This window comes from Telmatherina bonti (assembly GCF_933228915.1).
Source record: "Telmatherina bonti genome assembly, chromosome: 5".
Lineage (NCBI taxonomy): Eukaryota > Metazoa > Chordata > Actinopteri > Atheriniformes > Telmatherinidae > Telmatherina > Telmatherina bonti.
In genome coordinates this window covers 13979640-13991662 of record NC_136623.1, presented here as the reverse complement: position 1 = coordinate 13991662, position 12023 = coordinate 13979640, and the positions used below count along the sequence as shown (strand labels likewise).

Genomic DNA, 12023 nt, shown 5'->3' with positions numbered 1-12023 from the left:
CCACATAAAACATCATATCAGCACAGGAATCACCACATTTGATGCCAGTCCCATGATGAACAAAATATACAATGCAATAATATGACTATGAACTAGCACCACCCCTTGGCAACAACAAGTGTCTGATATCGTGAACCAGGAAGTACCTGTAACAAAGCCATGAAACCTTTGATCTTCACCATACTTGCCATGAGTCATGACAGTTATGTCCTTAATAGAGTAAAATTATAATATAGTGGAAAAGAAAGTAAATGGCTCCATAGCGCCCCCTACAATATTTCAATCAATCAGCCCCGCCCACTACATTGACTGACATGGATAAAATTCAGCACACTGATAGACCATTCCAGCACCTTCAAAAAAGTCTCTTGGACACATGGGCTAAATCAAACAGGGAGTCGGCCATTTTGAAAAAGGTGTCATTTTTGGCGTCATTTCTGTCATTTTCTTTGTCATGCATTTTGAGAAGTTCCTTCTAAGAATTTTGTCCAACTTTAACCCAAATGAGTTAGGATGCTCAAGAGGCATGTGTGATTAAAAGTTGTGCTATTTCTTTTAATAGGGGATATCATTTAGGAGAGGCGGGGCAGCAAAGCAGATGTGATGCAACGAAAAGGAAAACTGACATAACTCCCACAAAAAACAACCAACCTGCACCAAATTCACTACAGATGATGCCAGTCATATTCTTCACATTTGTGCATGTCAATAATTAGATTATAAATTAGCCCCGCCCCTTGGTGACAGGAAGTGACCCTTCATAAGGCCTAAATGGCCTGAAGTGCAGTCTGGCTGCACTTTAGATAGAGAGAGGCATGGGAAGGATGTTGGCAGGGGAGGCGGTTGCATTATGCCGAGCGGCGCCATGGTGCGAGGGCCTATATCACCGCTTGCGGTTTTAATTTATATTGTTTTGGCCTGCTGTCTATACTCTTTTTAACCAGTTCCCAGGAACAGGTCTACAGTAAGATGCTCCATTTAATTTAGTCTCAGATGCCTGGTACACACCAAGTACATTAAAGCCGAATATTCTTTGACTTGTGTTCAGTATAAATGTCTTTTGTACTTAAATACAGACCTTGGACTGATAAGTATACTTATCAGTCCAAGTAGGTCTGTCTGAAAGTATCTATTGGTTCCTATAACTCATGAGAAACTTGAATTTTGACTCTTAACGGTATTTTAATGTTTCCTCCTTCAATGTGGTCATTTTTATACCATTTTTAGTCATTGTACTGTGTTAAGTCAACCCTGTTCTGGTTTTTCAGTATTCTGTTGTAGTGTCACTCAAAATATTTGCAGCTGTTCAAAGACAATAATGTTCATTTTTATGTTTATTTCTAAAGAATTATTTCTTGACAACGATACTCCATCTGGCAATTATTTGTACTTCCCTGCCAATTTCCAAATTTTGCAAAGCTTTGGTCTATTATCACTTTGTAGGCCTTCTGTGATACTATGTTGTAAATGTTGCTGTTTTTGTTTCCTCTTTGTGTTTTTCCACATGATCATAGAGATGCTGTCCTTCAGGTTAACACAGTATCTCCATCTGTTAATCAGTCATGCTCTCTTCTCATTGGCTTTGTCTGTTTATATTGTTTTTAGTTACCTGCTCACCCCCACCGCAGCACTCAGGAGTACCTGGGGCCACATACTAAGAAGGCGTGGATCAGGTACATTAGGTATAAAAAGAGACACAGCCATGCCAACTCATGTTCAGACCTGACGGAGCTGCTTTTCCCTAACAGCAAAAAGGTAGGAAGAGATTTATTTGTTGCAACAAACTTTGGTAAATTTTGCAGAAAAAATGACAGAATTTAGATTAATAAAGTATAATGAAGATTACTGTTGTTTCAGGAGTTTCTGTTGTAATTAAGAGTTTTTATTAGAACAACATGACCAGTCCTGATATTCACTTCTGGAAACACCATCCTGGCAGGATGTGTTACTGTGAGGGGGTTTCTTAGGTGCCAACTTCTTAAGGTCTTTTGTGTACTCACTTATTCAACAGCTTATTATGTGAGAACACATCTGTGTGAAAAAGGCAGTCAGAGGCTGTGGGTGACAATTTCAGGGATATCTTTAGTTCCTTTTTTTTTTAAGCTTCTTCAAATTCAAGATTTACTTATTGCCTTAAAAAAGTTTCTGTTTTGTTCACAATCAAGAATGTTGATTTAGATGAAACTAAACCTAGAAGCTCAGGTGGATTATCAGGTTGCTGGACCTTCCTTTTTCTCTAGAAGTGTGCTACAGAAATTCCTGCTGTCTTTGGCAAAGCTGACACACCCTTCCTCAGAAACTATTTAATCTCACCCTGAAGCCAAACTGCTGACAGGAAAGTTGTCAGGAAAACCCGAGTGAGTAACAGACAAATGCAACGTATAACCGTGAGACGAATCTTATGCTGTTTGGGATATTTGAACTTTCCTAGTTTTGTTGAGGGTGGATGAAACATTAGGGTATTTCCCTTAAAACAATCTTACAGCAGATTTTACAGATTACATAAGAAGTATCAGAGTTAAAGTGTGGGAGGACAGCTCATGGGCTGTATGTAGTGATGTTAATACTTCTTTTTTCATGCAGAGAGAGGGAAGTACCCAAAATCACCTCCCCCAGGCTCACACAGGGGCACATGTACTGTCAGATATGGTGTTTGGTGGTGAGGAAAAAACCCCAAAACAAGAAAAAGATATTCTGCAACAGATTACCCTGATTAACAGTAACCACAAGGGGGCAGGAACAGCCACAGACAAGACATCGTGGTGTGCACCAAACTGAATTTTACCTTAGTTTGCTGTTACAATTGTATTGTTTAGTCTGAGCTTAAACATTACTTTACAAGTGACCACATTCTCACTGTCCAGCCCTCACAGCATCTCCTGGATGGCGTACTCCACCAGCACACTCGCAGAGGGCTGTTTTGGGAAGGTGTATAAGCAGAGATACAATGACACTTGGGCTGCAGTGAAGAAAGTCCCCCAACAGCTCATCAGCAGGAAGGACCTGGAGAGAGAATGTGAAGTTTACAAGTAAGCACATGAAACTTTTCAGTATTTGCCGTCTCACATGGATAAAGAAGACCTTTGTGACCGAGACGGTTCATGATTTCTTATCATGCAGATTTGATTGTGAACACAAAAAGAGCAACAAAGGAAAGAGAATGAATGGAAATATAGAACTGTTCAGAAGGGTTTTACATAATTTAATTAAGTCACTGAAGACCACCAGGTGGTGATCAGCACCTCAACATCTGAGACCATGGTCCTCAGCCGGAATAGGGTGGATTGCCCTCTCCGGGTCGGGAGTCAGGTCCTGCCTCAAGTGGAGGAGTTTAAATATCTCGGGGTCTTGTTCACGAGTGAGGGGAGGATGGAGCGTGAGATCGACAGACGGATCAGTGCGGCGTCTGCAGTAATGCGGGCTCTGCGCCGGTCTGTCGTGGTGAAGAAGGAGCTGAGCCAGAAGGCGAAGCTCTCGATTTACCAGTTGATCTACGTTCCTACCCTCACCTATGGTCATGAGCTGTGGGTCATGACCGAAAGAACAAGATCTCGTATACAGGCGGCTGAAATGAGTTTCCTCCGCAGGGTGGCCGGGCTCTCCCTTAGAGATAGGGTGAGGAGCTCAGTCATCCAGGAGGGGCTCAGAGTAGAGCCGCTGCTCCTTCGCATCGAGAGGAACCAGTTGAGGTGGCTCGGGCATCTGGTCAGGATGCCTCCTGGACGCCTCCCTGGTGAGGTGTTCCAGGCACGTCCCTCTGGGAGGAGACCCCGGGGAAGACCCAGGACACGCTGGAGGGATTATATCTCTCGGCTGGCCTGGGAACGCCTCGGGATCCCCCCCGCAGAGTTGTCAAATGTGGCTGGGGAGAGGGAAGTCTGGGCTTCCCTGCTTAGGCTGCTGTCCCCACGACCCGACCCCGGATAAGCGGCAGAAGATGGATGGATGGATGGATGGTCACTGAAGACTTTGATCCTATCAGGACAAAAGAGCTGGATTACAAGAGTAGACAAAGAAAAAAAACCCCTTTGCTTGTTATGCTCAGAGCTCATCAAATGACAGGTAAAGAGATAAACATCAAGTTAAACAACATGTCTGGAAGATATTTCACTTGTATAATGATTTAAATCTTCAGCGAGTTAAAAAAAAAAACAAAAAAAAACTGTTAATACTATCTTATAAATAATTAATTATTTTGTATAAAACACTTTGTTAATGCCAATAAATTTTTAATTTTCCTTGTCAAAATGAAAATTATAGCATTTCTTTTTTTATATATAGAGAGCATCTGTTTGATGCATGTAGGTACAAATGTTGGTACAAAGTAAATTTATGTTACATTTTTATTAGCAAAACAAAAGGAAGTATTAAGTTAAATTATGGAATGATAGATGTCTCTCTTGTCCAAAGATATACAACTTTCTACCAATTCTTTTTACAAGTAAAGTTGCACATATAGTATTCCATCTTTACTCTACTTCTAACGTGAACGATATCTGCAAACCAGAAGAGTTCAAAATGTTAATTTAAGTTTAATTATATTAGCATGTTTTTTTTTTCTTTTTCAAAATGAACTAGACCATTTTAACTGGTGGAAACTATAGTAGCTTGTTTCTGAATTATTAAAGAATATTTGTAATCTAAACTCCTTTTAGAAGATGATGGTAATGTGGTGTTTTTTATATTAGACTATATTTAGAGAAAATGAAAATGATTGAGGAGCAGGATGTTTAGTAGTAATAACTAGAAAAAGCGTTTGGGTTGTGCAGAACTCCACAGAGAAACTCATTTCCACACATATGTGATTTCTTCCCTTTCTTACAGTCTTGCATTCATGCTATATACTCTAAACACACCTTACGTAGCATTTGAAATAATATGATTAGTCAAACATGTATTAAAAACAAAGAAACCTTGTTTCAGTTCTTTTTCTTTTTTTTTCCCACAGTTTAGCAACATCAGCATTTTATAAACTAGTGTTATGTGTGCCGACCTTAAATAATGAGCCATGCTGTTTTTTAGCATGTGCAATAACTATATTTACAAAAAAAACAAACAAACAAAAAAAAACCAATACTGATTTCATTAAGTTTTTTTTATGCTGCCAACTGACTGTTTTCAGATTTAATCCAGTTTTTAATAACAAAATTAAACCATAATTTACAGCTTGATTTCCCTCCTAAATCCTACGTTCTTTTGTTGCTCTTATTTTTTTTCCATACCTTTTGAATATATGAGTATAATAGTGTTTCATATTAATAACGTAGTGTAAATACAACGATACACAATGTCTTCATCATGCAGTTGGAAAGAAACTTTTTAAAACTTTCTGTGTCCACAATTCCTTCCTGATTACTTCCAAAAATCAAACTGAATTAAAGTTAGACCCTGATGAAAATCATATAAATCTACCCACTTATGTTTGCATAAAGTTACTAACAAGCAGACAAACAGACAGATAAATGCAGCCAAAAGTATTTATAACTTCCTTGTCAAAGGTACCTTTAAGATCCATAAAGCAAGACCATCTAGATGGTTTCCAGAAATTTAAGCAAAGAAAATAGTCGTTCAGCGAATTAGTCAATTTTCTCTTTCTCTCCTTGACTCCTCGTCTGCAGCAAATCAGAGCATCCCAACATAGTAAAGCTTCTGGGCAACATCACTCTTAAAGACGGGAAATGGATCATTCCGCTGGAGTTTATCTTTGGAGAGGATTTGGAAACAACTATCTTCAAATGTGCAAAGTCTAAGATACAAGTAAGATTGATATTATAAGTTATTATAAGTATTATAAGTCGAATTAATGTTACACACTAGATTTACTACTTCTAAATGGAATATATAAAGTAGCAGAGATAAGTTGGAGCCGGCAATCGTGGGTGAAGAATGTACAGTTTCTTTAAATACATCAGACTTTCAGAGATCTATACATGATGACTAAAAACAATATGCACCATCCTGATGCTTAATGTTGGTCATAGAATTCTGAAGAAGCTTTATGTGCCGTCTAACCGGTTTTACATGTCACACCTTATCAATTTAATCAAGTTACTTTCTGTTTAAAGTCAAAAGTTGTATAATAACTTTCACTGGAACGAAGCTGAATTTTCTTTTCATGATCTCATCCCACAGCTAACTCCAGAAAACAAAGGTACCATCATTGTTGGCATGTGTGAAGGACTGCTTCACCTCCATTTAAATGATATTGTCCATCAAGACCTCAAGCCTGAAAACATCATGGTGAGTGGAGACTCAGTGTGGGACATGGGGTGTGTTTGCATTTCGCTTTCCAACTCATGACCATCTTAGACAGTGCAGAACAGGACAATGACACACTTTTAGAGAGAGGAAGCGAGAGTAAGCTACTGCTCTCTTATGGATAAAATGGGGGCTTTTGGAATAAAACAAAACATTCCTGTAAGAGCTTTTTTGATAGACTAGCTGAAAGAACAGAAATTATGTGTGCATGTTAGATAACAAAAAAAAAAAAAAGGTTAACCTGAGTGGCATAGTTTGTATTTAATTAAACCAAACTGAATATAGTCTAAATAAACTGAAATGGGGGAAATGTTGAATACACTGCAACTGTTATTCCCACCCAGATCTTTAATCTGTACCTCAAAAGGCTTTATCTTCATTTAGAGGTTTCAGACAGGCGTCACAACTTTATCTTTTATGAAGAATGCAGCAAAGCCTGACTGTAAAATATTTGTTTCGATCTCTGTGGTTCCATAGAAAACATGTGCCATGTTAACCTCACATAACCAGCTGTGTATCCTGAAACATGAAGGAACTATAATCACCAATGTTCAACAATGTTTGTCCCCCAGGTGGAGCATCAAACAAACAGAGCTGTAATCATTGATCTGGGACTTGCCAAGTTCTTCAGATATGGCTTAAACTCTGCAATGGACATGGGGAATCCGGCCTACTCAGCCCCAGAGGTTCTTAGTAGGATCAGCCAACGAGACCAGCGTTCAGATGTGTGGGCCATGGGAAAGATCATTGCTGAGCTCTGTGCCCGGGTTCGGCTGCACACGCCTACTGTCTGTCCCGCTAAGATCAAGGAGACCTTGAAGGATCAGGACTACTGTCGTGCTGTGTGTAGGATGGTGGAGCCGGACCCTACTCTGAGAGCCTCAATGGCAGGGGTCATAAGTGAAATTAGAAGAATAGGAGGCAAAGGCATCATCACACATGCAGCGGTCCAGAAGGACCACCTCCAGCCACCTTCATTACACATTCCTGAGGCAAGACGGTCTCCATCGCCGATGAACAGAGGTGCAGCTCCACTCAACAAGAGTCCATCACCTATTAGGGGTGCGACACCCTTAAATAAAAATCCATCACCATCTCCACTGAACTGGGAGCGCACTCCCAGACCAGACTTCAAACCTTTGCATGGCCAACTTCGGCCTAACAATGATCCATTCCCGAAGCGGGCTGAGGCCATCAAAGAAAACCATCCGATGATCCCAGCAAGCAGATCAGCCGGAGCAGGCGGAGCAGGCATCGCGCAAGACTTGTTAATGATGAAGATCCACCAAGAAACTGGAATGGATCTTCCGTGCAACTTACCACAAACTGGGAAGGTGACAGTGAGGCGCTTTCAGAAAAAAGATGGAGAGGTAGGAAAATGGGTGCAGACTGAGGTGGTGACTCGTAATGGCAACATAATTGAGTATAGAGACATCAAGTTTGATAGCGCCTAAGATCAGCCATGTTCTTTAACATCCTTAAATACACCTGCAGATGCTAGGTAACTGCTGAATTCATGGAAACTTTCTTTAGTCACAGAGTTGTTTGAAAAAAAAAAATTGAGATAGAGTAAGCAGGCACCTGCTTGCACATACTGAAATAAGTCAGCATCTGTTTACTGCCTGAAATTCATCATAGTCTGGAAGTAGGCGGGTGTCTACTCCAATGTATCTGATGTATGGGACTGAAACTTTTAAGGTGGATTACTATAGAAACAACACCCATACAAATGTATATTTGTGCAAAAAAATGTTCTAAGTTATAGGTGAAACTTGATCTATAGATTTTTATAACCTGGTTAAAAAAAAGTCCTCAGTCACTTATTGACACATTCATATATTGCTTCTTCTACACGCACTCTCTGAGCATGTCAGATGCTTTGTAAAATGTATTGTTTCATTTTACAGCAGTTTTAATTATGCAGTAATGAGATGAATCCGAGCCACCTCAAATGTTAGTCATCTCTGCAAGGTCTACAGTCATTTTACTTTCTTATCAGCAAACCTCAGACTGTTAGAGGTTTAGAACAGGTTTCTTTATGATGGCACTGGCGTGCATTTTCACCAGTTTTTATGCAAAGCTGTTTAAAACCATGCATTGTTGCAAAACATATACTTCAAACCAGCTAAAGAAGTTGCATGTGCATGTTATTAAAACTGCACACTCTTCAATGAACAGTGCAGCTAAGTTCCATCTATTTATACTGAGTACACTGATGACTAATGATGCTGTCCATGTCATGGTCTGACCTCTTCCTCTTAGCTTATTGCTTATAACCTGTTTTATAGATGTGGTCACAGTTCATCATTGCTTCACTTCTTTTTTTTTTTTTCATAAGTTGATCCTTGTGTATATATAGCAACCTGTTTTTCCTCATGCTTTCAGTCTTGGTTTAGCTTTTGTTGGGTTTGTTAAGGAGGACATTTAGTGTATGTCAATGTTTTAAATTGTTTTTGCCTCTTTATCTTAAATATATTTTTATTTTTATGTTTTTTCTTTTCTCCTGTTGTCTGCTTGCTACTAACTCGTTCCCCATACCTGACCTCTCTGGTAAACAAACCTACAGAAAACTAACATGAATTTCTGGAGGTAAACAATCATACTGAATGTGTGGCTCTCACAATGTAAATAACTGTGTTTGACCTAATGGGAAGTATGAATGTGGGAATGTGTGAAAGTCGATTATACTGATGCAAAAATTATGAATAAATAAATTATGCAGCCTGCCTGAAAACACCATATGAATTTACTTGTTGTTTTTCTTTGACATAGTCATAGTTTCTCCATTGCAAAGCCACATCAGTGTCATGGCTTAATCCAGTGTTTCTTAATTCCAGTCCTCAGACCCCCTGCACTGCATGTTTAGACACGTTCCTCCTCCAAAGCCAGATTATTGAACTTCCTCATCAAGTTCTTTGCAGCCTGTTAATGAGCCCTTTATTTCATTCAGGTGTGTTAAAGTAGGGTTGCACATAAAACATGCAGGGAAGGGGGTCCCGAGGACCAAAATTGATGAACACTGGCTAAATCTAAGAGCTTTTGTTTTTCCACAAAACCTGTTATGCCTTAACTTTTTTAAATTAAGACTAAAATAAGTCGATAACATACTTGTAGTTTTATTGGTTTATTATGTGGCTGGATTCTTACTGCATTGTATTAAATTTCTCCCGTTAACAGATGTAATGTAGTCATGGTCTTCCCTCTACTGGACAGATGAAAAAACTGCATCCTGTAGTAATAATAATAATATTGAATAATAATAATAATAATAATAATAATAATAATAATTTATTTAATTTGAATGGTTTTGTTTTTGGTGTCTGTACTGGTAAGTCATCTTTGTTTTTCTTTTTTTTTTTTTTCATTGTTCATGGTTTTTTTTTTTTCCCACATCACGCACAATAGAATGATTGAAGTGCACTGAGCAGGAGGGGACTAATAATAAAGGGTTTTCACTATACAGGCGTGAGTTTACAATTTGACCCATAATTTTTTTTGGACCTGTTAATTTCAGGGATATTGGCTTTGAGCTGCAGAATGGATCAAATTTATTAAACCATACAAACATAATAATGCAACACAAATCTGCTGTATTTTACAAAAACATACAGAAGATTGTTAAGAGTAGCACTTTTAAGACATGTATAATAGATAATATGTATTCTGAAAATTTTAAAGAAATTTATTTTGTTTTCAAATCACAGAAACTTTTTTGGAGTTTTAAAAAATATATTTTTATTTCCTTTTTAAATGCTACCACATTTGTGTGGTAAATTAATGAATGATCCAATCCAAAGTCCACCTAACAAATTAAAAGCAGAACAAGCCGTTTGACATTTTTCATGGCTTTAATCCACATACTGAAGCACATTCCAAAGCATTTTCCTTACAAACGGCACCATTTAAAAGGGAAATAAACTAACTAGTTTTGATTACACAAGGTTGTTTTCTTGTACTATCTGTTGTTTTTTATTATGTTCTTCTCCTTTAAAGCTTCTTTTTCTGCTCTTTTGACTTGATATCTTTTCTCACAATGCCTTGCAAGTTTTTTTTTTTTAAACCATGGATTCATTTCTTTCAAAGCAAAAGCGCGCACATCCGTCATGTTGCATCATCCTCAAAAGCAGTGTACAACAAGGTCGTGCCAGTCGCTCGCTCAGCTGTGTAACCATCGCCGGGTTGACTGAGTAATGGGGCTGATGGGTAACGACGGGGTGATTTATTGGCCTTAGTGTGACAGAAAGGGCACACAGGAACACACCTTTATGCTCTGATTCATACATTTTCTAGCTTTATCCCTGGGATACACACACACACATACATGCACAAGCTTTTCACACATGCATTCACTCACAGAACCATTTACTTACATGCAGTAAATGCAGACTTTGTTTAATATAGGACGTGCATGTGCACACAAATACCCACATATGCATCCTGAAATACGACAGAGGCTTCTTTCCATCTGGTTTTTATAGCCTGTCCAAAAAAACATTCAGACATAAAAGTTTAAAGCTCTTTTCCTTTTGGTGCCATGTTAGCTCACATTAAAAAGTTGCAGCTCTTCCAAAATTCAGCACAGTTTAGAGTTGACTCACTGCTCCGGTATGACGACAAAAACGACAATAAAGAGGTTTTTTATGAGCCAGTGTTCCTCTAACTTAAGAAATTTATGAAAAGGAAAGATATGATTAATGAAATCCACTGCAAGAAGGCCTGTCCCAGTTTCTGACATTTGTTTTTATTGTAAAATGAAATATAGCTATTCGATAAAAAGATTAAATATGCAGTCAATACACATGAAAAAAATAAGAAGCATAGTCAAAGATAGCATTTCCTCAAAGGTGGAATAAAGTTACTGTGAAGAAATGACTGAGTGAAAAATCCTGTATTTACAAATTCTATAAGATGAACATTTTAAACCATGAATAATTCGTAAATAACGAATCAGTTGAAGCCATTAAAGATTGAAATGCAAAGCCAGGCGGAAAATCTATTTTTGTCTGTGCTGCTCCATGCTTGGGTTTCACTGAAAAATAAGCAAAAATAATAAGACATGTAGTCACACACACACACACACACACACACACACACAAGATCACATTCACAGTTTATTTAACACATTTCTGTCTGATTCGGTTGTGTTTGCTTCAAAGTGTCAAATCAGAGTCCATCCGCCTCACATTCACATCCACACATACATTTAAGCGATCATGCATGTAGCTCAGATGCCTGATGTGACAAATGTGTGCATGTGTGGGGATACGTGATGCCTGCACAGCATTGTCACATCAGTGTGCGTTTGTGCAAGTCGCTCTCCAGCCGTCTGTCTCCTCTCATCGCACAGATTGGACGTTTCTGCTCAGATTCTCTCCTGTCTGTTCCAAACAACTGGCTTTAGGTGAAGCTTGTGTAGGTGAATCATGTGTGGTGTTATGTTTGTGTCTTTGTGTGTTTTATTCTATATGTATAAAGAATAAAAGAAGAAAAACTAAATAAATCACATTTCTGCTTGCTCTAAAAGCCATGATCGACTGATATATTTTTTAATTGACAGCTGCCATCAAGCCACTACTAAAAAGAACTTGTACTCCTTCATAAACAGGCCATCATAAAACCTTCAATTAGTGAGTAAAATCCATAGATAAAGCTGTCTATTAACAGCTGAAACTTATTCTTACACTTCTTCCGATCAGATTTCTGTCCCAACTATAGCACTGAAACTGCTCTTGTTCAGGAAATGAATGACCTTCATTTCAATGCAG

General features: G+C 38.4%; 1 protein-coding gene across 1 annotated transcript; it reads left to right on the top strand.

Annotated features, from left to right (window-relative positions):
- Positions 1-2883: 2883 nt before the first annotated feature.
- On the top strand, positions 2884-7712 carry LOC306756287 (uncharacterized protein; the record flags this gene model as incomplete). Its single annotated transcript, XM_079241013.1, has 4 exons — positions 2884-3029; positions 5619-5757; positions 6133-6240; positions 6831-7712. The coding sequence occupies 4 exons, from the start codon at positions 2884-2886 to the stop codon at positions 7710-7712; spliced, it is 1275 nt and encodes a 424-aa protein (XP_079097139.1).
- Between the last annotated feature and the right edge of the window lie 4311 nt (positions 7713-12023).